This window comes from Gadus chalcogrammus, chromosome 12 (genome assembly GCF_026213295.1).
Source record: "Gadus chalcogrammus isolate NIFS_2021 chromosome 12, NIFS_Gcha_1.0, whole genome shotgun sequence".
Lineage (NCBI taxonomy): Eukaryota > Metazoa > Chordata > Actinopteri > Gadiformes > Gadidae > Gadus > Gadus chalcogrammus.
This window is the reverse complement of record NC_079423.1, coordinates 26755545-26779544: the sequence shown is the minus strand read 5'-3', so window position 1 is coordinate 26779544 and position 24000 is coordinate 26755545. Positions and strand designations below refer to the sequence as shown.

Sequence of the window (24000 nt, the reverse complement as noted above, 5' to 3'; positions counted from 1 at the left end):
TCCTCAGTTCTGTGTGTGTGTGTGTGTGTGTGTGTGTGTGTGTGTGTGTGTGTGTGTGTGTGTGTGTGTGTGTGTGTGTGTGTGTGTGTGTGTGTGTGTGTGTGTGTGTGTGTGTGTGCGCGTGTGCGGGGCTTTAGATTTTTCTTAGTGTTTCTTACTCAATCTTCATTGTTGCACCAAAGAAGCTGCGAGACGGCATCTTCATCACCACTATTCTGGGGCACCAAACGCACAATAGCTCATTGACTCGGGGAGGCGGAAAGTCCTAACACACGTCTTGGTCGGGTTATTCAAACAAATCAGAGTTCCAGGATTCCTCCGTAATTGAATGTCAGAGTTGCGCTCTGCGTCTGCTACCCGGGGTAGCGCTCTGCAAATGGAGTTGGATTAACACAACCTCCTAGCTGTCCTCTCTATTCTCCCGATCACAATGCAGGCACACACAGTATCCCGCTCCCGTTATAGCTCAGTCGATTTTGAAACCAAACAAACAAGAGGACCCCCTCCTCTCTGCTCGTTCCCTCCCTCTGTTTCTCCGCCATTATAAAGTTTAGCATTTCACCCACCTGTGATTGACAGGCAAGCTGGATTTTCCGAACCAAACAGGGCAGGGATAGCTCTTAAATCATTTCATGTACAGCAGCTTTTATAGGATTAGAGCGGTTTAAAGGATAAAGACCCTCGGTTAATGGTTGACATTGTCTATGATAAGAATGTAAATCAGCCACTTCATCCAAAACTTAGCCGGGGGAAGTTTGTATGCATCAACTTGTGTTGGACAACACAAAGATACAGCTTTTGGAGGGGTCGAACCCTGGTTTTGAATAGAGAGGGCGTCAATGGCTAATTGCGAATTGTGTGGACTGTACACTGTACCGTGCTGCAGAGAATGAATCACATTCTCCAAAAAACTCACTTTACCATAATAAAAAAAAAAACTACTATTGTTTGCTCTAGTTTACTTTTTCCAAGATACGACCCACCTCGTGTGTAGATTTCTATCAAAGATGCTATTGACATCCATTTAAGGTCCCTGGCTATGTGGTTTGAGATGAATGTGTCGGTTTTCCAGCCTGGATCCATGGAGACCCACGGAAGGTGGTCTTCCCGACCGACAGCCACGGACAGTTCTGCGGCCAGCAGGGGACCAACAATGCGTGAGTTCTGAGAAGTGTTTTTAAAAGGCAGAGCCCTGCTTTAAATACAGCGCTGGATGGAAGCTCTCTCCACTGCTCTGTTTGATGCCAATGACAAAGAGAATGAGAAGAATGCATGAATATATTTCATGGATCAAAGGGTTGCTTCTGCGTTTTTCCTCAGAGTAGGCGGTTTTTAAGAGCAGCTTCTAATTATTCAATCCATCTCTGCTTGGTCATGCCTTCCCCCCCCCACCCCCCGCACCCCGGACAGAAACAAAGCCATATTATTCTACTTCAACATCCTGCGGTGTGCCAGCCCTTCTGTCCTCATCAACCTCCAGTGCCCCACCACACAGGTAAGAGAACCTACAGAAGCACCCATAGGGGGAGCTTCTCTCACCCTTCTGCTCACCTTTCCTGAGAGTTTGTTGGGATCCTGTTGGGAGGCACATGCTGACTTGCTGTCCTTTGTGTTTTTTTGCTTTTTGTTTTTTTCCCTGTCTCCCAGCTCTGTGTTTCAAAGTGCCCAGACAGATTTGCAACGTACCGAGAGATGAAACGCAACTACAAAAACTGGGAATACTACAAGCAGTTCTGCAGGCCAGGCTTCGATAATCCTGACAAGGTGAGGGGATGCTCACAGTGCCACCTGCAAGCCTTCATAAATACCTCTCACCATAAAAGGGGTTCAACAAGAAGACGACAAATGTGTCATAAATATTTGGCCAGTTAAGCCCTTTGAGACTGTAATGGTGATTGGCTATCCAACATAAAATAAAGTTGAATTGAATTTAAATGTAAAATAAAACCACTCTCAGCTAGAGTGTGAATGGATTCGAAAGGGTGTTTTATCTAATATCCGACAGGAAGTGGTCGCCGATTCAACTCACAGTTACGGGCTCTTCCGCAGCCGTGACGTTGGCGTTTGTTAGTCAGCCGTGTTTTTTAGGACAGTGTGAGAACACACAGGTTGTGTGTGTGTGCGTCAGCTGACACATTCATTCGACTGATTCATTGATTTGTTTTGATGTATTTACCGCCCCTGTCACACCTCATGCCCCTTGCGCTGGGCTACACAACTGACTGCAGTGTGGCGGTGGGTGGTAATAACGATAATAGTTGTAAAATGTTTCTTTTATATAGCGCCTTTCTCATACTAAAGGTCGCTTTACAGTGCCATGAGCACACACAGAGCAGGAAAGCGCAACACAAAGTTCAACCACACAAATATAAATCAAATAAAACAAAAATATATATATATAGAGGGTAGCTTGAGGTACACACTTGTTTGAACTGACTCTCACACCTCCCCCCGCCCCCCTCTTCTCTGGGTTTAGCCCGTGGATCAGGTGCTGCGAGACGAAGACTGTCCGTCCATGATCGTCCCTAGCAGACCATGTAAGTGACCCTCTGGATTTAGCGGGGGGGGGGGGCACCTCCAGGGGGTGGGACATCCTTAGTGGGGGCATACCTCTGTTGGGGGGGGGGCGACACCTTGGGGGACACCCCAGGGGGGGATGCCCTTGGGGGGACGCCTTGGTGGGGTGACACCCTGGGGGAGGGGGGGGGGGGGGGCATCTCTAGGAGGGGGACTCCATGGGGGGGGGGGCACCTCTTGGACTGGAGGGAGGGACACCCTGGGACTGTGGGGGGGGGGGGGGGGGACAACCTGGGGGGTTCGCCTCTTGGGGGGGTCGCTCCGGGGGGGTACCTGTGTTTGTGGGCTGACGTTGCGCGGTTCATCCCCTGTGTCTCCAGTCCTACAGCGGTGCTTCCCTGACTTCATCACGAGGAACGGCACCTTGACGGTCCGCAACCAGAGGAGCTTCCAAGACGGCGACGGCGTGACCAGGAGCGTCGCCGACCTCCGGGACGCAGCAAAGTAAGCGAGCGTCGGTTGGGTCGAGCTAGGCGTTGCACGACAGGAGAGGGACACCATGCTAGAGACTGTAAAACAAGAGTTCATTCACTGAGGCGGGACGATGTAATTCATTCAATGTCAACCCTCATGCTGCAAAAAAAAGAAAGTGCTTGTGTAATAAAACAAAATGTTTCAAAGTCTTCCACACCCCCCCCCCCGCCCCCTTCTCCCAGGGACGTCAGGACAACTGTCTCAGGGTAGGAGAATATATTAAAACAATGCTTTTTTCCCCTGTGCCCCCCGAAGCCTACTGACTAACTCCCCGTCGGTTTCTGCTGTTCCATCACGAAATCTCCTTCTCTTTTCCAACTGTCCGAGGGGAAAAGAAAAAAAAACGATTTCTGCCCCAACACAATTGTCCAACAAAAAATGCAATCCTCCCCGAAGCATCCCCATTCTTCAGCTACAAAGCGATAGGGCTCCCCCTGGTGTTGAGTCAGGGGATTTCTTTATTGACTGAAATCTCGTTACAATGTGTTGGGCTGGCTGTTGGGGTTGGGAACGGCTGTCTGGGAATGTGTGTATGGAGAGCGCTCCCTCCCTTACCGTGTGTAACACTCTGCTCGTCCGGTATTGCTTGCTGGAGCTTTAATAACGCTGCTCTACTGTGACTCATTACCTGGGGTCGTTTTACAACTTACAGTCCCTTGTAAGCCATACTGAACTCCACTTACAAACCCAGCCTCTGGTTGCCCACACTATCCAAAGCATTGTAAGCTTCTTTTTTTCGTTTTATTATCTTTGCTTCGTCATGTGCCTAAAGAGCAAAGATAAATAAAAATGTGACACGATGTTTTCAGCATAAGGCTGCTCAATGCCAGAAAACACTTTTTAAATGTCAACGGCTGTGACTTTGTTCATATGAAATTCATTGTGTCCTCATCCCTTCTCTTCCCCCTCTCTCCGTCTCCCTCTTTCTCCCATGATCTCTCTCTTTCTTTCTTTCAATCCATCTCTCCCTCTCTGTCTCTCTCCATCTATCTCTCTGTCTCTCTCCATCTATCTCTCTCTCTCTCTCTCTCTCTCTCTCTCTCTCTCTCTCTCTCTCTCTCTCTCTCTCTCTCTCTCTCTCTCTCTCTCCCTCTCTCTGTCTCTCTCTCTCTCTCTCTCTCTCTCTCTCTCTCTCTCTCTCTCTCTCTCTATCGCTCTCTCTCTTAACTCCAATCCTTCACAGTGGTATCGCTAGTCTGCTGGATGCCAAAGAGGTTGGCATGAAGATCTTTGAAGATTATGCCAGTTCCTGGTACTGGATCCTCATGTAAGTGCAGGACCGGTGAAAACACACTCTCCTGCTCTGGCATGAGGCAGACACTGAGTCCGGATTGCTTTAGAAAGCCTTTGGGGGAAAAACGAAATGAGCAATGAGCCTTGTCAGATTCACTGAGAGCACATGTTGTGTATAAATACATGTTCTATTCATTTTTATTATAACTTTCTGCTTTGGCACTAATCTCCCGTCCCGGGATTCTTGTTTTATGATATGTGTTTTAACCGCCAGTGTGATGTGGGAGACCTCAGGGTTTGTAATGATAACAGAGGCGTGTGTGTGTGTGTGTGTGTGTGTGTGTGTGTGTGTGTGTGTGTGTGTGTGTGTGTGTGTGTGTGTGTGTGTGTGTGTGTGTGTGTGTGTGTGTGTGTGTGGTTTCAGTGGGCTGGTGATCACCATGGTGGTTAGCCTTCTCTTCATCCTGCTGCTGCGGTTCACCGCGGGCGTGCTGCTGTGGCTCGTTATCTTCGGAGTCCTCGCCGCTCTGGGTTACGGTGAGGGCCGTATTACCCATGGTCCCCGGCTGTGAGAGGACACTCACCGCATGTACTTTATAAGGAAGGAGGGGAGTAGGTGTAGGGGGGATGTCGGGTGGGGGGGGGAGCTAAATATAGATATGTGTGTGGGTGATGTCGGCAACAACTTTTTCAACAAGAACCTCCCTCAGCTCTCGCTTTTGATACATAGTTGTCATGGAAAAACTTGAAACCCAAAAAAAAGATTGGTGTCTCTCTTCACACCTTTCTCTCCCTCCATCCCTCTCTCTCTCTCTCTCTTTCCCTCTCTCTCTTTCCCTCTGGCGCCACCTCGCTCTCCCTCTACTGTGTGTGCATGTATTTTGTTCTAGCTGTTAATCTCCTCCTCCCGTTTCACATCTTTCTCACCTGCCCCCCCCTCCCCCCTCCCAGGTATCTGGCACTGTTACTGGGAGTTCAGCTCGCTGCGAGGGAACTCTGATGCTGATGTCACCCTCTCCCAGATCGGTTTCCAGGCAGACTTCAGCATTTACCTGCAGCTCAGTCAGACCTGGCTCGTCTTCAGTACGTGGCTGTCGACCAATCGACAATCGTTTTTTATGTTGAATAATGGAATAACACACACACACACTGGAAGGTGTATACACAAAGTGGGGAAGCTGTGCTGGTAGAGTAGATCTAAACGACACTGAATGCTTTTGTATTCCTGTATTAACCAGAGTATTCTAGTTTGTAGAGCACCTTGGACTGTAGAAACATTTATTAATTACTTTAGGGAAATGTCTAAACTTGTATTGTTTTATTACTAACTTTAAATGTAAGGGTGGAAAGCTATTATAAACAAGGTAACAGTTAGCACACATTGTCCCTGCTTTCAGGTCAGTAGTGTCAGTGTCCGCATATTTTCCACGTAATAACATTTATCTACATTTCATTTGCAGTGATCTCTCTCTCTGTAATTGAGGCCATCATTATCCTCATCCTGATATTCCTGAGGAACAGAATACGCATCGCTATTGCACTTCTAAAAGAGGGAAGCAGGTTAGTAACACACACACACACACACACACACACACACACACACACACACACACACACACACACACACACACACACACACACACACACACACACACACACACACACACGCACACACACGGTAGGTTCTTATCTACAGTTATTGGAAATGTTTTCTAACTCGTGTCTTTTGATTCTAGGGCTATCGGCTACATCATGTCCACTCTTTTCTACCCAATTATCACCTTTTTTCTTCTGGCGATCTGCATAGCCTACTGGGCCATGACAGCTGTGTATCCTTCTGACTTTAAACATGTTCACGTGCAGAAACCCATCTTCTGTATGTATGTCTCTGTTATTGCAAAGTGGCTATGATCGACTCTGAATTTATTCATATCTTTACGATTGTCTTAGTTGAACAACAGAAAACGGATAGAGGTCATGGTATCATTGAGAGTTTCAAGAGCAACTTAAAAAAAAACGAACCACCAAGGTGCAGGGACAGTACTCCCTAGAGGGAATTTGGTGTATTGCAGTTTATCGCCGTTCACAATTTACTTATATGAGACGTACAGTGAACAGTGTTTTACATTTACCCAATGGTTGTTGTGGTTGACTGCTTTCTTTGTTAAGACTCTGGATCCTTCATAGGGGTGTTTTCTTTGTTAGGCTGGGTTATGTCTCATTCGGGATTGAGGGTTTCGTCCTTGACTGTTGAACCCCTAGCTTCTTGTCATCGTCGGGCGATGCTGTCTACAAGGTCATGTCCACGCAGTCCAAATGCGTCTATGCCAACCAGACATGTGACCCAGAGGTGAGGCGCCGGCCTGTAAAATATCTCTATCTCTTATCGCGCTGATCATGAGCGGAATATTCCAGTGGAACATTCCAGTGGAACATTACAGTGGATCTTTCCGTATGCCAGCATTACGTATTGGATGGATTGATTGATTTACTTGATTACATTCAGAGCATTTCCCATGGGCTCTTTGCCATGCTCAGTATTCTGGTTCAGCAAATCAAATTCAAACGGTTTCAGGTTCCTGCGTGGCAACAGCTTCTTGTGACTAGGAGACATTTCTCGCAGGAACTAGCAGTAAAGTAAAATAATGATTCATGTGCTATTTTTGTGTATACATGTGTGTGTGTTGGATTGGATCCATATATTATGCTATATTTTAAACTAGGGACATTTGTTTGACGAAGAGGCTTATTGAGTTATCTAGCTAGCTCCCCTGTGCACCTCACTACTTAAACAGAAAAAAAAATTACAAATGATTGTGACCACACTCACAAATACAGAAGTAATTCAACAGGTCTTTTAGTAGGAAGCACTTATTATCTCAAGCAAGTCACTTTTCTTGCCAAGGGTGGAATATGTTTTGGGGGTATTTTGGGTTATCTCCAGGGCAATTTGGTCAACTGTTTGGCCATACTTAATTTTTCTGTTCCGCATGACATACCAATATTCAATGACTCCAATGTAAATAACAAATGGACCGCGTTGCAAACACAGTAAAATAGAGAATTTAACTCTTTTAAGGGGGGCATTAAAAAGTCCCTGTCATCTCAATTTCTGGCCCAATTTAAAATATTGTAGTGTCAAAATCCCCCCAGCCCCCTGTTTATCACTGACCCTACATTTTACCTCACTGCACTGCACTGCATAGCATCTCACTGCAACTCACCTCACTGCACCTCGGTTCATCTCACTGCACGGTCTCCGCATGACAGCTCCCTCCCAACGCTCTCTCTGTGTCTCCTGTCTGGTGTCTCCCTCCAGACCTTCAGCCAGAGCAGCCTGCCCGTCGCCTGCCAGGGCTCCCAGTGTGCGTTCGCCTTCTACGGGGGGGAGAGCCTGTACCACCGCTACATCCTGCTGCTGCAGCTCTGCAACCTCTTCCTGTTCCTGTGGCTGGTCAACTTCACCATCGCCCTGGGCCAGTGCACGCTGGCCGGGGCCTTCGCCTCCTACTACTGGGCCCTGAAGAAGCCCCAGGACATCCCTCCCTTCCCGCTCTTCTCCTCCTTCGGCAGGGCCATCAGGTGACGCACGCGCCCATACACACACACATGCACGCACAAAGATACTGCAGGTTGCTTCCTGCTCCGATAAACAACAGAAAATGCGTTGCATGTGAAAGCTTACATTGCAATGCACCTCTATGATACATTTACATTTAGCAGAAGCTTTCATAGAAAAAACGTTAATGCACACATTCACACACCGACGGTGGAGTCGACCATGCAAGGTGACAAGGGAGCAGTTGGTGTTGGGTGTCTTGCTCAGGGACACTCCGGGGATCGAACTAGCCACCTTTCGGTTACCAACCAACACGCTCTACCTCCTGAATTAAGCCAACCTCCCCTCTTTCTGATTCAGATTCTGTGTGAGCGAAAAGCAGATTTACACAAGGACTTTACTCTGTAGTTTACTTTAATGTAGAGGGTTCAGGTACGAAGGAGCAGGTAGATGGATTAGGCATTTTTGCCCATTGGATGCCTACAGAATCCCCCAATGTCTGCATCCTACCTTGGGCGCTGGGGATCAAACCCAGTATCTTTGGGCCTTGTAGTCGAACACCCTATTCGCTTTACAGCCCTGCACCTCGATTAGAAACAGTACAAAGAGGAATTAGGACTCACACACACACACAGTGGTTTTGTGTTTGCGGTGCTGGTTTGTAATTGCATGGTTTCGGTTAATCCCATAGAAGTAGCAATCATAATTCCTCACATTCAAATTCTGTATTTTTAATTGTATGTTATTGCGTCTTTTCAGGTACCATACAGGTTCCTTGGCCTTTGGTGCATTGATACTGGCTGTCGTGCAGTTTTTCAGAATTGGGCTGGAGTATCTTGACCATAAACTTAAAGGTACAGCATGATGTCTTCCATCAAGACTTACAGTGCCTTTGTACAGCTAAGCAAATGTAGCAGTTGTGTATTCATGGGTAAAAAAAAAAAATATATATATTTAGTAAACATAGCGGAATTTTTGGACCTGACGCACGGTGCATAAGAAGGTAATGATGATGATGTTGTTTTGTTTTTTTACCTTAGGTTCCCATAATGCATTTACCCGATTCCTGCTCTGTTGCCTGAAATGCTGCCTTTGGTGCCTGGAGCGCTTCATCAAGTTTATGAACAGGAACGCGTACATCATGGTAATGTAACAGAGGGACCTTATCAGTATTAATACATTTCAACCTGCAGTGTGCAGTCGTTTTCACCACAGCCATCACTTTGGTTCAAAACCAATATAATTAATCTCAGAGTTCAATGAATCACGGTTGGTGGTGGTTTTTGTTCGGGGAATTGCTGCCGCTGGAAGTGACTCGGTGCAGGTCTAACACACTGATATTCCTGCTTCCCATGATATCACGGTTTCCACAGGAAGTAAATGTGTTCTCAATTTGGTGCTCATTTCTCTCTCGGTGATAGATAGCGATATACGGGAAGAACTTCTGCACGTCAGCCAAGGACGCCCTCTTCCTGTTGATGAGGAACGTTGTGAGGTACTGATTTTGTGTGTTCCTTCACATGATCCACTTTATACCGCAGAACTACCATTAAAGATCTCCTATTATACTACTTTTTTGGTCTTCATTTCTTATTAATGACTCCTATAGAGCAACCTGACACGAATCACAGCACAAAAAACAATGTCGATTTTCGGGAAACTCTTCGTCTCATCTGGGCGCTTTCAGCATTCTCTGTCAACACTCGGCTTCGTCCTTCTCCGCCCCCTCGCCCCCGTCTGCCAACCCCACTCCATTTTCCTTTGTACACATATACCGACAAGAATCCCTCCTTCAAATGTCCCTAGCTATAAATGCTTTAAAACAAATTACAAGCAACAATTACGCCAAAGATGTCTAATTAAAAGAGGATGAACTGATTTGGTGTTTATTTTTAAGATACACCCCCAACACCGCCTGGTGTGTGTGGGTGTGCGTGTGTGCATGTGTGTCTTCATCCATCTGTGAGTCCCTTCTGTCTGTTTGATCGGCACTCTTCTTCTGTCCTCTGGGCGTCTGGCTCCGCTCGGCTTCTTCTTCGGTGGTGTCCTCTGCAGGGTGGCGGTTCTGGACAAGGTGACGGACTTCCTGCTCTTCTTGGGCAAACTGCTTATTTCAGGGAGTGTTGGTAAGTGTTTTTCCTATTGTGTGTGATGGAAAGTGATGGGGTGTGTTGATGGAAATCTTTACATGAACCTTAAAATGTTGCCTTCCCCTAGGTGTTCTGGCATTTTTCTTCTTTACCCGTAAAATACCAGTCATTCAAGAGGAGGTGCCGTCTCTTAATTATTACTGGGTCCCTCTGCTGGTAAGAAACGGAATTGTACTTTTTAGAATTTAATCAAATACAAAACGCAGTGATTAAGAATATATAGGGTTAGATATCCACTCTGAGCGTTCTCTTTCCCCAGACTGTGATATTCGGTTCATACCTGGTGGCCCATGGCTTCTTCAACGTCTACGCCATGTGTGTGGACACGCTGTTCCTCTGCTTCTGTAAGTCTGAACTTTCAGTGATGACACACTGTTTATCCGATTCAACAATGCCCCCTTTATGTTTTCCTCACACGCTGCAACGGTATCGTGATTCCTCTCTTTCTTTAATTCTCTTTCGATCTGGCTTTCGATAAATAGCAAACCCGTCGAGCACCGTCTTGTACGGAGGGTCCGGGCGGTTGGCTTGTCATTCTGTTAACCTTCTGTTCCTCCTACCTGGGCTAACCAATCGGTGCACCCCTCTAACGCTGTTGCTTGTGTCTTCTCTTTTCCTTTTCCTCCTTGGCACCCGCTTCTGCTGCTTCTGTCCTCTGGCCTCGGCGGGGTGGTGGTGGTGGTGGTGGTGGTGGCTCTGGTGGTGCTGGTGGTGCTGGTTATGTTGTGTACGCTGGCCCAGGTGAAGACTTGGAGAGGAACGACGGCTCGTCGGCCAGGCCCTACTTCATGTCCCCCGGCCTGCACAAGATCCTCCATAACGGGGAGCAGGCAGCCAAGCTCTGCACCGGCTCCTAAGACCGCCGCTTCCTGGGTCCCCGTGTGGCTAGGGGGGAAGGGGGAGGAGGGGCAGGTTCCATGGACATTTATTTTGCTTAAGTACTGTATGGATTTAAAGCAGACTCATCTGACCCTGCTGGGACCTGGGCTGGTCCGGTTTGACCTGGTTTGACCTGGTTTGACCTGACTTGGATTTGGTCATGCTGAACACGAGCGTAGCTCATCTACGTGTCTTTTTCGGCCTCTTGGCGGAGAAGGGGCATGCCTGGGCATTTAAAAATCTCTACTCTCTTCCATTTATCTTGCACCAACTCATCTTCTTCTTCTTCTTCTTCTTCTTTTGCGAACTTGCCTTCTGTCCAGACTGCAGCTGGCTCTCTCTCTCTCTCCCGTGCGCTCTGCTGCCCCCTAGCCTTAAGGATAGGACACAACCCCTGCTCACAGGAAATGTATGCAGAGCATGACCCGAACACAAACAGACGATGTACAGTACAGACACTACAGACACTCGCGGGCGAACATACACGAACATTGGTTACTGGCGTTGGCGGGCCGAAATTATATTAAGAATGGGCGCCCTCTTGTGGCGCTTGCATTTACGTACACCTCTGTCTTGTAGACACTACGACGTGTGGCCTGAGAACCGTATTATGGGGTCTTGTGAATAGCATGAATATTTTAAATGGCTGTGTTTGTGGATGACCCTTGGTTTGTTATTACTGTTTGATACACTAATGCAAACGGACTCCAATTAAAAGATGACGTGCAATTCCGCAGAAAGGCCACCTTATTTAACTTATCTTTAATCAATTCAAAGTAAAGGTTGATCCGAAGAATGAAGGAGGAGATTTGTATCACGGTAATGTTTTCTCTCGTCTGAGGAAACAAGGATATTATGTGGGTTGATTGGACTTCCTAGGCTTTCTACACTTTCACTAAAGTTATGAAATGAGTAGAAGCATTTGTGAAATCTGAATGCAGTCCATGTAGTTTATGTGCCTATAGTTGATTGAAAAAGAAAGAAATATCCCTGTTATTCTGTGGCTTTGATCCGACTCCTAGGACCTTTGTTATAAAGTTTATAAAAGGATGTTGAAGCCATCTTTGGTAAAATATTTTCTAACAAATGGTTCAGATCTGTTTGAGGCTCAATCAGTGTTCTTTTTGTATAGGATAATTATTTTGTATCAATGAAATCCAATGAAATGTGAATAATCTTTTTTAATAAATAAAAATGGTGAAATGTTTATTTTCCTGATTGTTCCGATCGAATTACTTATATGTCTGTTCATAATGTGCGGAGAGAGACCAAAGGGACTTGATATCTAACTAAATATATTATCTTTAACTCTGGCGCTCTCTAGTGGAGGACCTCGAAACAAACGACGGTTCTGCGGCCCGGCCCTTCTTCATGAGCAACTCCTTGAAGAACCTTTTCAACAAGAGCAACAGCAGACAACCCAACATCGCCAATGGCAAAGCTGGAAGTGTGAAACTTACAAAGTCAGGGAAAACCAGGCACCGATGATATAGCTATGGCCTATAAGGGATGAATAGATTTCAAAGTACAACGTTTGCCAGTTTTTTTTTGGTATAATTTTGGATTATATGTACTGCATCGTATGTGGTTTCCAGTTTTCACCACTGGGTGGTGCTAAATGTAACATAAACCTTTCAGATTTATCACCATTCCGTTCTTAAAGGTCCCATGACATGCAACAAGGTGTGAGTGTGGTTAGCCTTACAAGCCTTAGGACATCACAAGTGGGGTAGTCCACCTAGATGTGTGCTGGATAGATCAGTCTACCAGCCTACCCAGTGGACTTTAGCAAACGTTGCTCATCTATCCGGCACACATCTAGGTGGACACACCCACTTGTGATGTCATAAGGGGCAGATTTAAAAACGGCCGGTAATGCTAATCACCCTCACACCTGGTGGTATGTCATGCTACCTTTAAACGCTAAATTTAGTCATCATGCATGGAATACCTTCATAATTATAACGGTGTTGAATTACCGCATAATAGTTGGCTGCCATATACAATATCTAACTGTAATTTAGATATTTTATATCGAAATAAGTTTATATATATTGTACTATAATATTTAATATTGTTTTCAATGTATTGCGGAACTTCATGAAGGGATCAGTATTAATGTTTTTGTTTTATCCAAAAGTGTAGCGAGAAAATATGAAGAACACATTTTGCTCAGGTTTGTAGGCCCGGTAGAGCCCATAAGACCTATGAGATCGAAAAATATGAATCGGTTTCAATGGAGAGAAAGTAATTATTTTCTGGTCCCAGTCTTTATATGCCCCGGATTACACATACGTTTGTGGATTTAAATGATAATATTTAATGTCAAGAGATTGACCGTTTATTGTGCAATTGTTCAGTTAAAGGCTGTAGAGAAAACACAATGAGAAAGACTACATGACTCGTATGTGCCGTCACGCTCCCTGCGACTGGCGTGGGCAAGACCGCCAATCTCCCCATCGGCATAACTGAAACTCCTCACATGCCCCAACTTATAATGGTTTTCACCTCTTTTGATGCTTTTATCCTCCCCTTGGAAGAAACCTAACATCATCAATCTTCTTCGCAAATTTTATTAGTTTTCTTTGCATGAAAAATAATCATTTAAATGGGCTCTACCGGAAGGGGCGTGACTTCGCCACTCTATAGCTCAGGGTACAGCTCTATGTATAGGACGTTATTTTGTGATGCATCTATAGACTGTATGAAATATGCAACAGCCAACTTACATGTTTTTGTAACATATCTCAGTCCTTAATGCAGTACATTGGAATGTATAATTCCAATATTTATGTATCTATATCTCCCTCTGGCTTTAACTCTATGCTTATTATCACATTCATCTCTTGTACTCTTTACTTACTTAATGGATTTATGTGTGTGTTACTATCGTGTTATTTATACATTTAACAGATGAGAATGTTGAATGCGCTTTTCATATTTTTTATATAAATTATATATATATAATGTATCAATATAGTGGGAGTATAATTTGTACAGATCATTCACTATGTATGTAAAGCAGTGGAAAATAATGCCCATTTGTGATTGGGTGGTTATGATTATAATTAGGAAATAGTTGAGTGAAAGGTTTTAGTTTTATATCATCCTTTAAATTACCATATCAAATATCCCTGAGTTGCTCTGTTTAGAAAGGTATTTGGATTCATGAAAATATTGTGATATAAAAGTCCCTTTCTTACCTCATAAAGTCCTTGTTGTTTTTTTATTCCATTACAACATTGTAGCATTCAGAAAAACATCAAAATTATTTATTACAAAGATTGCTGCACTTTTCAGAGGCTACCGATTCATTCTTCACTGTCTATATTATATCATATGAGGGGGACAAGGCTTTGTCATACCAATGTGTATTCTATCATACAGCTACAAAATAATAACTTAAAGCTAGGGTAGGCACCTTGGAAGATAACAGCCAGAGTTAGCTAGATTTTGAAAGTCCTATCCAACCGAAAAGATCGCTCCCCTCCCTTCAGGCCTCCCTCCAAAGCCACTCTCCGAAAACTAGCAACTAGCTCGCTAGCTTTAGCAATCGGTTCGACAGGCCTTATGGAAGACTATGGTTATGACAATGAGGGCACGGGCACTCATGCTGGCAGGCAGCCAGGTAGGTAGGTATGGTAGGCCATCCAAATGGCTTATTATAGGCCTGTGGTAGCCACAGATACAAAGATACAACTTAATCAATTATTATACAATTTATTGATTGAGTTGTTGTCATGGGAATGAAACTAATATCTGATACTTTTGGTTGAAGCTAAAGTGAATTGGAGACAGCAGATATCTCCAGAAATCGAGTTCCGGCAAAGTGAAAAATTACACAAAGTGGTATAAATAGGACCTGGGGTGCATTGTACGTCACCTTTAGATATATATTAACAATGTTCATGTGAAGGCCTGTAGGATTAGCCTAGGGACTTAATAATAATAATCCGATCTTCCTTCTCGATACTGAACCCTTTGACTGGTAAGTGAACTGCAGTCTGGTCAAGCTAGCGTATTGAGAGAACTCCTTGGGTTGATACGAAAGCAGTCATTTATGATAAAAATGAAAGTGCAAATCATAATGAAGCCTTCAAAAACTGCAAAGAAAATTCAAAGAATTGCTTCCCTCCCGTGTCAACTTTGTTGTCATAGTTACTGTTTTGTCTCCTTTGTGTCCCTACCGAGTCTCTTTCCTCCGCTGCCCTCATCCCAAACAAAAGAAAACAGCCCTCACAGAGCCCTGCGCCTTTGATGACACACGCCAGCCTCAAGCACACACACGGTGTACCCCCCGTGAGCACTAGCAGGCACACTGCTGTAACACAAGCAGCCCCATGGCTGAAACGGGCTCCAACACGCTATCGCGGGGAACACCTTCAAAGCTCACTTCATGTGAAAATAAAACATAAAACACTTGTCACATGATCCCGTTTTTTATAGGGATCCTCAAACATTTACGAATGGTTCTTGAAACTGATATTTCGTGTTGAGTGAGAAGTTGATTTGATTTGTTTTCATCAGTAGGCCTGCGTCAGATCTCCCTCTCTGATCTTGATAAACGGTATTTTGATATGACTTGGCCTCCCTCCCACGTGCTGAATTGGATTATTTTGGTCAACCACAGTCAACAAGTAGATACAAGTCATCTGCTGGGTTTGAATGTGCTGCAACCGTCTTTATCGTTTTTGAGATATGTAGCTAGACAAAATATAAGAGCACAGAAAACATTTGTGGACACTACTTTGACAAGCAGAATTTGAAATAATTTCATATTTTCCTGGTTCTTTTGGTCTGCTTAAGTGCAGTAAAGGCTTTGTGTCATTTAAACATCTTAAAAAAAATAAACAGGATGTTATAGATTAAGATTGAGATCGAAGTGGACTAGATTGAGTCCCCCTTTTGGAAGGCAGTTGACCACCTGGCTTCCTGATGCAGCCAGAACAATATGGAGACTTCAGGAGGACCCCAGCCCCAACATCCGTCCGTCCTCTCATCATGCGCGACCCCCTAGATAACACTGTCGAGTCATTCCGGTTCCTGGGGACAACAAATCCAAACGGGCCTTCAGGGGGGGGGGGGCGGGAACATCTCCCCAAGCATCAACAAGGCCCAGCAAGGGATGTTCTTCCTGCTATATCTTGGGATAAACAACCTGCCGCAGAAACCGACGGTCCAGTTCCACTCGGCTTACCTCTCACCGTTTGGTTCCCTGCCACCACTGCCCAAAGACATAGGAAGGCTGCAGGGATTTTTCGTTCAGCCGCCAAGGTCATCTGCTGCAACCTGATGTCTCACCTAGACCTGTACCCCTCCATGACCAGGGAGAGAGCAGATCATCGCTGATCCTTGCCATCCCGTTCACAACCAATTCCAAAGAATTCTATCCAGTAAAAGGTTGATCTATCAAGACCAAAGACCTCCTGAACAGTTTCTTCCCCATGGCAGTTGGGCTCACAATCGAGACCGCTGCCTCCCACTGAATCGGGGACTTCAACTATCCCCCCGCCTGGCCCTGACACACAGTCAATATTGATATTCATATTTAGTTTTAATTCATCTGTTTCAATATTTTGTCAAAGGTGCAGTGTGTAGAATTGCGTTGAACCTGTAGTGGAACTTGGCACTTGGAAATTAAATATAATGTTCATAAGAATGTTCTAATTTGTGGTTGATCCAATGAAAATAGGAATAGTTGTGTTTGTTTCCTGAGAATAAGCCCTCTCTCTCTCTCTCTCTCTCTCTCTTCACCCTCTCATATAGCCAGGCGAAGACAAGCATGGTCGGCCCTTTCGCCAAATAATCCAATTTAGAGAATTTGGAAGGAGAAAGGAGTTGGACTTTTAAAATGTAAAATACTGTAGTGGCCGTGTGCATGTGAGGGGGATAAGGATAAGTGTGTGGGCATCCTTTAATCCATCCATGTGGGGGATGATCGTTTTTGAGGTTGTTTCCCTTTTCGATAACTATAAATAGGCTCTCACGCTTTTGGAGAAGTTGGTATGCAAAACAAAACTGTTGCAATACATATGCACGACGTGATGTTATCTATGGTGACCTATGTTCACGTAGGTGCGATTACTTGAAAGGAATTGTTACGCATTGCAACGCAGACTGCTGTCGAGATGAATGGTCAAAACATAAAGCATAAAAATTATAAAGTCGTTAATTATTACTACATTTTATGCACGGGATCTTTAATATTTGTATTATACTGTGTTACTTTATGTCTTTGCATCCTCTCCAAGTCAGTTTCCTTGTTTTTGCAAATAATATGCTAATAATTCTGATTGAGACATCCGAGATGGTATTTGGTTGAATTGTTTTGTTTGTCATAAAAAATGATTCACTTGGTCTTTGATGGTTTGCTACATGATGCTTCCCCAGGATTTGTTCGGAATTTAGTTCAAGAATAATTGTATGCAGACATTTAATTCCAAAATGGCCACCTCAAATACAAACAATAAATAAATGAACCATCAATATTAAAAGACTGATTTACAGTACATCATACAAACAAATAATATTACAATTTCATCTTCATGATGAGTTGACTCGCAAAATGGCAGGTGAGGTTTGGCGGCATTCATTTAAAATATAACTGTCAAACAGTTTGCAATACATTTACACAAACAGACAAGTTTCTCTATGATGTCAGAGTCATATGAGGTACATAGAGATCATTTCAACAAACAAAGTACTTTAAGGATTGTAAGTGAAAGCCATCGACAAAAATTTAATTGAAGATTTCGAAAATAAATAAATATATAAATAAAAGAACAACAATCTCAGGGAAGAAAATATTTAGAAATGTGCTGTAATGTTTTTCAAGTCCTTGTCATTGAACAACATTTCACCCCGACCTTGAGAATCCTATCAATACTGAGAATGTCTTTGTGCTTGTATGCATGTGTGTGTATGTGTTAGTGTGTGTGTGTGTGTGTGTGTGTGTGTGTGTGTGTGTGTGTGTGTGTGTGTGTGTGTGTGTGTGTGTGTGTGTGTGTGTGTGTGTGTGTGTGTGTGTGTGTGTGTGTGTGTGTGTGTGGACGTGTGTCTGTGTGTGTGTATGTGTGTAAGTGCAAATGTTTGGTGTGTGTGTGTGTGTGTGTGCGTCCGTGCACTTTTCTGTGCGTGCGTTTGTGCGTGCATGCATGTGTGCACAAATGCACGTGAGTGTCTTTGTGTGTTTGCATGCCCAAGCTCTTCAGGCATGGGAAACTGGCAGCGAGGACATATTATGGGATGGCAGCAGTGGTTGGAACAACATGGAGGAAGGGGGGTGCACTGTGGAAAACAAGAACAGTGTATCACAATGCCATTCAGCATCTCATCTACGGTATGTCTATGGGTTCTACTCTCAATACTAAACACCCTGCACACACAAATCAGAAGCCAGAATTAAACATGGCAAGAACGTTCATATTGTCGACAATATTAGTATCCAGGAACAGTGTTTAACTATTAACTCAAATTCGATGTAAACACAGAGTCAGTCGTCAAGCGTGGAAAACAAAGAACTCACTTGGCTTAACACTTTTCATATCAATTTTTACCGATCATTTTGTATTTTGTAAGTATTGTAATTTCCTAGTTTATTTGTTGGTTTAAAGGGTTGTTTGTGAAGGACAAGACTGGCGTAAATGCTATTGTGAGGATCTGCTCACAAAAAGAGACTTTGCTCCCTCTGGGAGAAACAGGTTTGCCCGCAAGGAAAAAGGAACCATAAGCCAATCTGACCAGTTCTTTCCAGTGTTTTCCTCTGTGTTTTTCAGTGTTCTGTCTGGTGAATTCACTGGACAGTGAATTCACTGGACTGCCCCTAAGCATTATGAACCACTTCAATGAGTCCTTCATTCCTTACACTAACTATTAAACACCAACAGTATGTCATTTTAAATTACAGCTACATTGATCTAAACTTGGTTCTTGATACATAACAAAATGTTTTATTTGATTTGCTGCTGCCTGTTGTTTCCTTGTATTAAGCTATGTATGTTGATCCTTTACCTAATATGCATATGTATCAACACATATATAATATACATCTTATTATATTTGTGATCAATAATAACATTATAATCATTGAATTAGCATGTTACATCTTAATATATTAACATGTAATATATTCTTATTAATAACGTATTCATAATTATTATAATATGAAAAATATAACATTAAATATGTCATATTAATGAGAAATATATAATTATAATAATTGTTATTGTTATTATATTCGTATAACTGTTCTGATGAATAGCGTCTGCTTACCGTCTATGAACGAGTGCAGGGCAGAGAGCATGGACCCCTCAGGGCCACCGTAGCCCGAGAACTGGAGCTCCTCAGGGGTCACCGTGGGCTGGGAGAGGTGGCCCATGGGGGTCATGGAGCCCATGGAGCCCATGGAGCCCATGGAGGTCATGGAGTTCATGGAGGTCATGGAGGTCATGGAGGTCATGGAGGTCATGGGGGTGCTGGACGTGTGGGTGGGGCTCACGTGCTTCTTGTGTCGCGCCCGGCAGTTCTGGAACCACACCTGGGGGGGGAGAGAGGCGCTGCGATTAGGGAGGCGCCGAACGGACGGAGGGACGGACAGACAGACAGACAGACAGACAGACAGACAGACAGACAGACAGACAGACAGACAGACAGACAGACAGACAGACAGAATGACACAAAGACAGACCAATAGACGGATAGGTTAAATAGGACAGGCAGAGAGACAGACAGGTGGACAGACAGAGAAACAGACAGACAGACAGACAGACAGATAGAATGGCAAGACAGAGAAAAGGCTTAGAGAGACAAGGAGACTGACTGACTGAATGACAGAGAGACAGAGAGACAGAGAGACAGAGAGACACAGACAGTGACAGAGAGACAGTGACAGAGTGACAGTGACAGAGAGACAGTGACAGAGACAGAGAGACAGTGACAGAGAGACAGTGACAGAGACAGTGACAGAGACAGTGACAGAGACAGAGAGACAGAGACAGTGACAGAGACAGAGACAGAGAAAGAGAGACAGTGACAGAGAGACAGTGACAGTGACAGAGAGACAGTGACAGAGACAGAGAGACAGAGAGACAAAGAAAGAAGGAGGGCAAACTGTCCTGGTCGACCTCCACCTAATTCTCCTTCATCCCGGCAGTGCGTTTGAGTCCTGATTACTGATTAATGTTTCCGGTGACCTTGACAGGTCCCCAGTGTCAGCACAGTGTGGCCTTTTAAGAGCTTAGAGGTTTGTTCACCCTATTAGGCTCCCCCTTTGCAAAGAACAGACTGTGGTGATTTGTTTGTTGATTAATCAAATGCATTTAATCAATGAAGAGATTGTCATTTATTCAAGCCTGGGTTAATTCAGTCACTTGAAGATTGATTTTTTTTGGTTGATTTGGTGGAATTTACAACAAAGAAAACCTGTTTACCCTCATGCAATATTTACCAAGCGCCATTTTTGATTTTCCAACAGTAAAGGTGAGACGAAATACAGTGAACTGTAAGAAATTGTCAGTTCAATTTACAGAGCATCTGACCTCCAACACGCAGATGATTGCCTTGATGGCAACAGATCATCAACAGAGGGGAAGGCTCAGCTGTATGACTCTCTAACAGACCTGAGACCAGGCAGCTCTTCTACAGCAGACTGGTAGATATATGAGAGGGCTCACCTGTATGACTCTCCTGCTGAGACCCGTCTGTTCGGCCAGCTTCTGGAGCGTCTGAGCGTCTGGGTTGTTGTCCTGGGCAAACTGCGCCTGCATCACCTGCAGGGATGGACAGACAGGTGTTCAGCATAATTTGGATAACTTTCAGCATAACTTTCTAGCTCCTTACAGCTGACGTAGCGTCGCTCCAAAGAGACTTGCTGCGATCCGATGTTTACAGTCCTGTCTGTATGTTCACCCCTGAGCGAATGCATCCCACCTCCCTGCTTCTTCCTGATCATCTCCTAAACTCCTCATTTATAATGTCAAAATATTATCATGTATATTTATATATATATATTATGTGTATCAATAATTGTATTAATAATAATCAAATTTTTGTTCAACGATAATACTACGAGAGGTTGAGCCATAGCTTCCTCATGAATATATTAGAGCCTGAATTTTTTTTATATGAATAAAGAGCTGTCCATCAAATGAAGGAGAATTCAATAACGGACATTAGGAGCTAGAGAGAATAGAGCCAGACGGGCGGCAGAGCGGTACCTGCAGCTGGTCCGCAGTGAAGCTGGTCCGTGCTCGCTTGGACGGCTTGGGCTGGTTCAGCTCCTGCTCCGTGGGCATTGCGCCCTCCATGTTAACGCTGTTCCCTGCAAGGATAGTCATTTGATCAGAACTATATTTATATGTATTCAGGTAGGCCTATGTTTGTTATTTTATTTGAATAAATATAGGCTAACTGAATCTTGCGCATTCAATCTACTTAAAAACAATAACATTTCTGGAACTCGCCGGACATATTCCAGGTATTTTTTTTTCAAGGTTATGAAATAATTTAGTCATTAAAGGGACGTTCAAAATGTTATTGAATTTTAAGAATTCAAAGTTTTGGAAATCCATCCCTAATTCGGCCTATATAGCCGCTGCGTTCACCAACATTGCTATACTGTCTAAATACCCGAATAAAATGTCTCTTTTTCAATGTAGTTAAATAAAAAATCTTAATTTGCATCAGGCGCAGTTTTGCTCATTGCGTAAAGGCCCCACTCTGCCTCGGCCTGCTGCGGGGGACCACGCGCTCACCCTTCTCCGCGGCCCGCTTGATGTTGTCCAGCATGCAGTCGTAGTGCACGCGACACAGCACCTTCTCCTCCACCAGGGCGAACTCCTCCCCGGTGGACAGCTGCCGCTTGCAGGAGAAGCATGCGAAGCAGGCCAAGTGATACACGCTGCCCTTCGCCCGGCGCACCCAGTCGGTGGAGTGGATGTTGCGGCCGCAGCAGGCGCACCACGTCCCATATCTTCTGTATGGAGGATCATTAGCAATCTTAGAAAATTGGGAAATTCGTGTCTGTTTATCTTGTGTTAAGCATCAAGGATGGGTATTTTTTTTTTTTTAATAAATAAAGGGTGGCCTTAATATTGGAAAGCATTAAAAGTAGCCTGTAATTATAAGCCTGACCAAATGCAATATATTGGATAAGAAACATCAATAGTTATAATATAATAAGTATTCTCCCACAACCACTGTCCGCCCAACAATAATAATATTAAATAGATCAATAAGAAAAGCGAACAATAATAGTCTAATAATTATAATACACATAAAAATAAGCATCATGAATTATTACTATAAATATAATAATTATTAGTAGCCTAGTAGAATTAATACTATTAATATTTTTAAATTATTATCATTATTATTATTATTATTATTATACACATAAGTGCCTATAATAATCACAATAAGCCTACATTATTATCCTTCCACGTTCTGCAAACACATCAGTGATGCTGATCAGTGTCTCGTGCCTCGTGCAAGCCCTCCTGATCCTAGACACATCAACGGTTTTCACGGCTTGTAACGACTCGGCGTGACTACCTACCTAAAGTAATCCAGTTTACAGAACACTTCTTTCTCTTTAATGTAACAACTGGCGTGGCTGCCGAGCGAGGTCTGGCAAACGCTGCAGGAGAGGCAGCGCACATGCCAGCACAGGTCGTTCACCTGCACGGAACACAATTAGCAGAAGTCAATCAAATAGCGAGGCGTAAAGAAGGTCTATGGGCTGATGAGTAAGAACATGGCAATTAGACGTGCACGCTTTCATCACAGTGCGTATACGCGATAAAGTTTTTCTTTTGCTGTATCGAAAAGACCCGTTTAGGCGACTCAATTGCCATGACAGGATTGGGGGAAATCAAAGCGTTCGCAGGGCGGACTAGGTATTTGTTTTACCTTTAGTAAATATTTATCGACGATGTCCTCGTTGCAGTTCGCACACACAGTTCTTCCCAGCAGAGGCGCGGAAGCCATCGCCTGCAGGGACGACGAGCACGAGTCTTCATCCAGGACCTCCACCGGCGTGTCCTGTGGGGGGCAAACATACCTGCGGTAAGACAAATATGCAGGCCCTCTGCAGACGCGCATCAAGTCCTGCGTCTGGTCCCACGATCAGAGAGAACGCAATAACTGTTCCATTAACGCACCAACATCACAGCGGGCTCCTCGCGCTTCTGCAGGTGAACGCGTCTTAAGTTTGGGGGTTGTCGTCCTAAATTACGTTTCCAAACAGACGCAGGATCGCAGGAATGGATCGACTACACGCTCACTAAATAATGTGGTCTTCGGCCCTGTGGTCGTCCTGGAGAAAAAGCTGTAATCGAAAGGTTCTGTTTTTAAAGGGAAGCGTCTCCATCCGCGGTCCAGCTTCTCCCGCTCCCCCCCTACACATGATCCCGCTCACCTTTCACCATGACAACCTCCACGATTAACGAAATGGCTTTTAAAAAGGAAGTTATAGTCTTTACCAACAAAAACACGCGGCACTTGAAGTAATAGTTATCCAATGTGCATTATGTTCTTGAGATCTGCATTTGTGATGCAGCAGTTCTGCCCGAACAATGGTCGGAACCCAACACAGCAATCTCACATGCCAATCAAAAAGTCCCATGGAAAGGGAATTGATTTATTTAATAACAGCAATTAAAAGGACTTAGTTGGACACAAACGCCTGCCGGGGCGACCTAGAGGTGAAGAGGTCTCATTAACTACTTGAGTTTTAATTACACGATATTCAGAAAGGGGGTCATTTTTTCTTCGACGTGTCTTGAAATTGTGACAACACTGCGCCCTGTGAATGGCCAGATTGGTTCTCTGCAGGTAAGTCGTTTACTAGTCTACATAAGGCTGAATACGGTTACATCTATCCAGGGTATAAACTCTGCAGACAGCATCGCTATTAGTGCATCGGTTCAGTATAGTTCAATCCAGACTTGACTCACCCTGTCCTCACAGATCAGCATCGTCACACCCTCGCTTTCGTCTCCATCGATGCTGCCGCAACATTCTGCTTTCACCTCGCTTTTCCACCGCATTATGATGTATCCAGTTCTCAAAACAACAAGCCAAAGCCGCCCTTAACTCAATATGGTTATGTTTCTCTTGCAGCTATCGCGC

The 24000-nt window shown here is 44.3% G+C and overlaps 2 protein-coding genes across 6 annotated transcripts in view; one reads left to right on the top strand and one right to left on the bottom strand.

Moving 5' to 3' along the window:
- slc44a5b (solute carrier family 44 member 5b) overlaps positions 1-14445 on the top strand; it is a 36805-nt gene extending 22360 nt beyond the window's left edge. The window contains exons 4-23 of one of the 4 annotated variants that reach the window (XM_056603562.1): positions 1073-1157; positions 1411-1495; positions 1648-1764; positions 2477-2537; positions 2898-3021; positions 3234-3257; positions 4235-4318; positions 4709-4821; positions 5236-5367; positions 5745-5844; positions 6021-6113; positions 6547-6634; positions 7604-7866; positions 8603-8697; positions 8884-8987; positions 9265-9338; positions 9899-9969; positions 10061-10149; positions 10253-10337; positions 12197-14445. In XM_056603562.1, the coding sequence (XP_056459537.1) occupies positions 1073-1157; positions 1411-1495; positions 1648-1764; positions 2477-2537; positions 2898-3021; positions 3234-3257; positions 4235-4318; positions 4709-4821; positions 5236-5367; positions 5745-5844; positions 6021-6113; positions 6547-6634; positions 7604-7866; positions 8603-8697; positions 8884-8987; positions 9265-9338; positions 9899-9969; positions 10061-10149; positions 10253-10337; positions 12197-12360 (2051 nt within the window). In that variant the 3' untranslated portion in view covers positions 12361-14445. The other 3 variants (XM_056603564.1, XM_056603563.1, XM_056603565.1) reach the window with 3 other exon arrangements.
- Positions 14446-17949: 3504 nt separating this feature from the next.
- The window catches only part of LOC130393000 (LIM/homeobox protein Lhx8), a 6529-nt gene continuing 478 nt past the window's right edge, over positions 17950-24000 (bottom strand). Inside the window, exons 1-8 of one of the 2 annotated variants that reach the window (XM_056603566.1) lie at positions 23826-24000; positions 22780-22911; positions 22427-22548; positions 21624-21844; positions 21087-21190; positions 20544-20639; positions 19144-19408; positions 17950-18159 (exon numbers count right to left, since the gene is read on the bottom strand). The exon at positions 23826-24000 is cut by the window's right edge and continues 478 nt beyond it. In XM_056603566.1, the coding sequence (XP_056459541.1) occupies positions 18080-18159; positions 19144-19408; positions 20544-20639; positions 21087-21190; positions 21624-21844; positions 22427-22548; positions 22780-22911; positions 23826-23918 (1113 nt within the window). In that variant the 5' untranslated portion in view covers positions 23919-24000 and the 3' untranslated portion in view covers positions 17950-18079. The remainder of the gene's footprint in view (positions 18160-19143; positions 19409-20543; positions 20640-21086; positions 21191-21623; positions 21845-22426; positions 22549-22779; positions 22912-23825) is intronic. The other variant, XM_056603567.1, reaches the window with a different exon arrangement.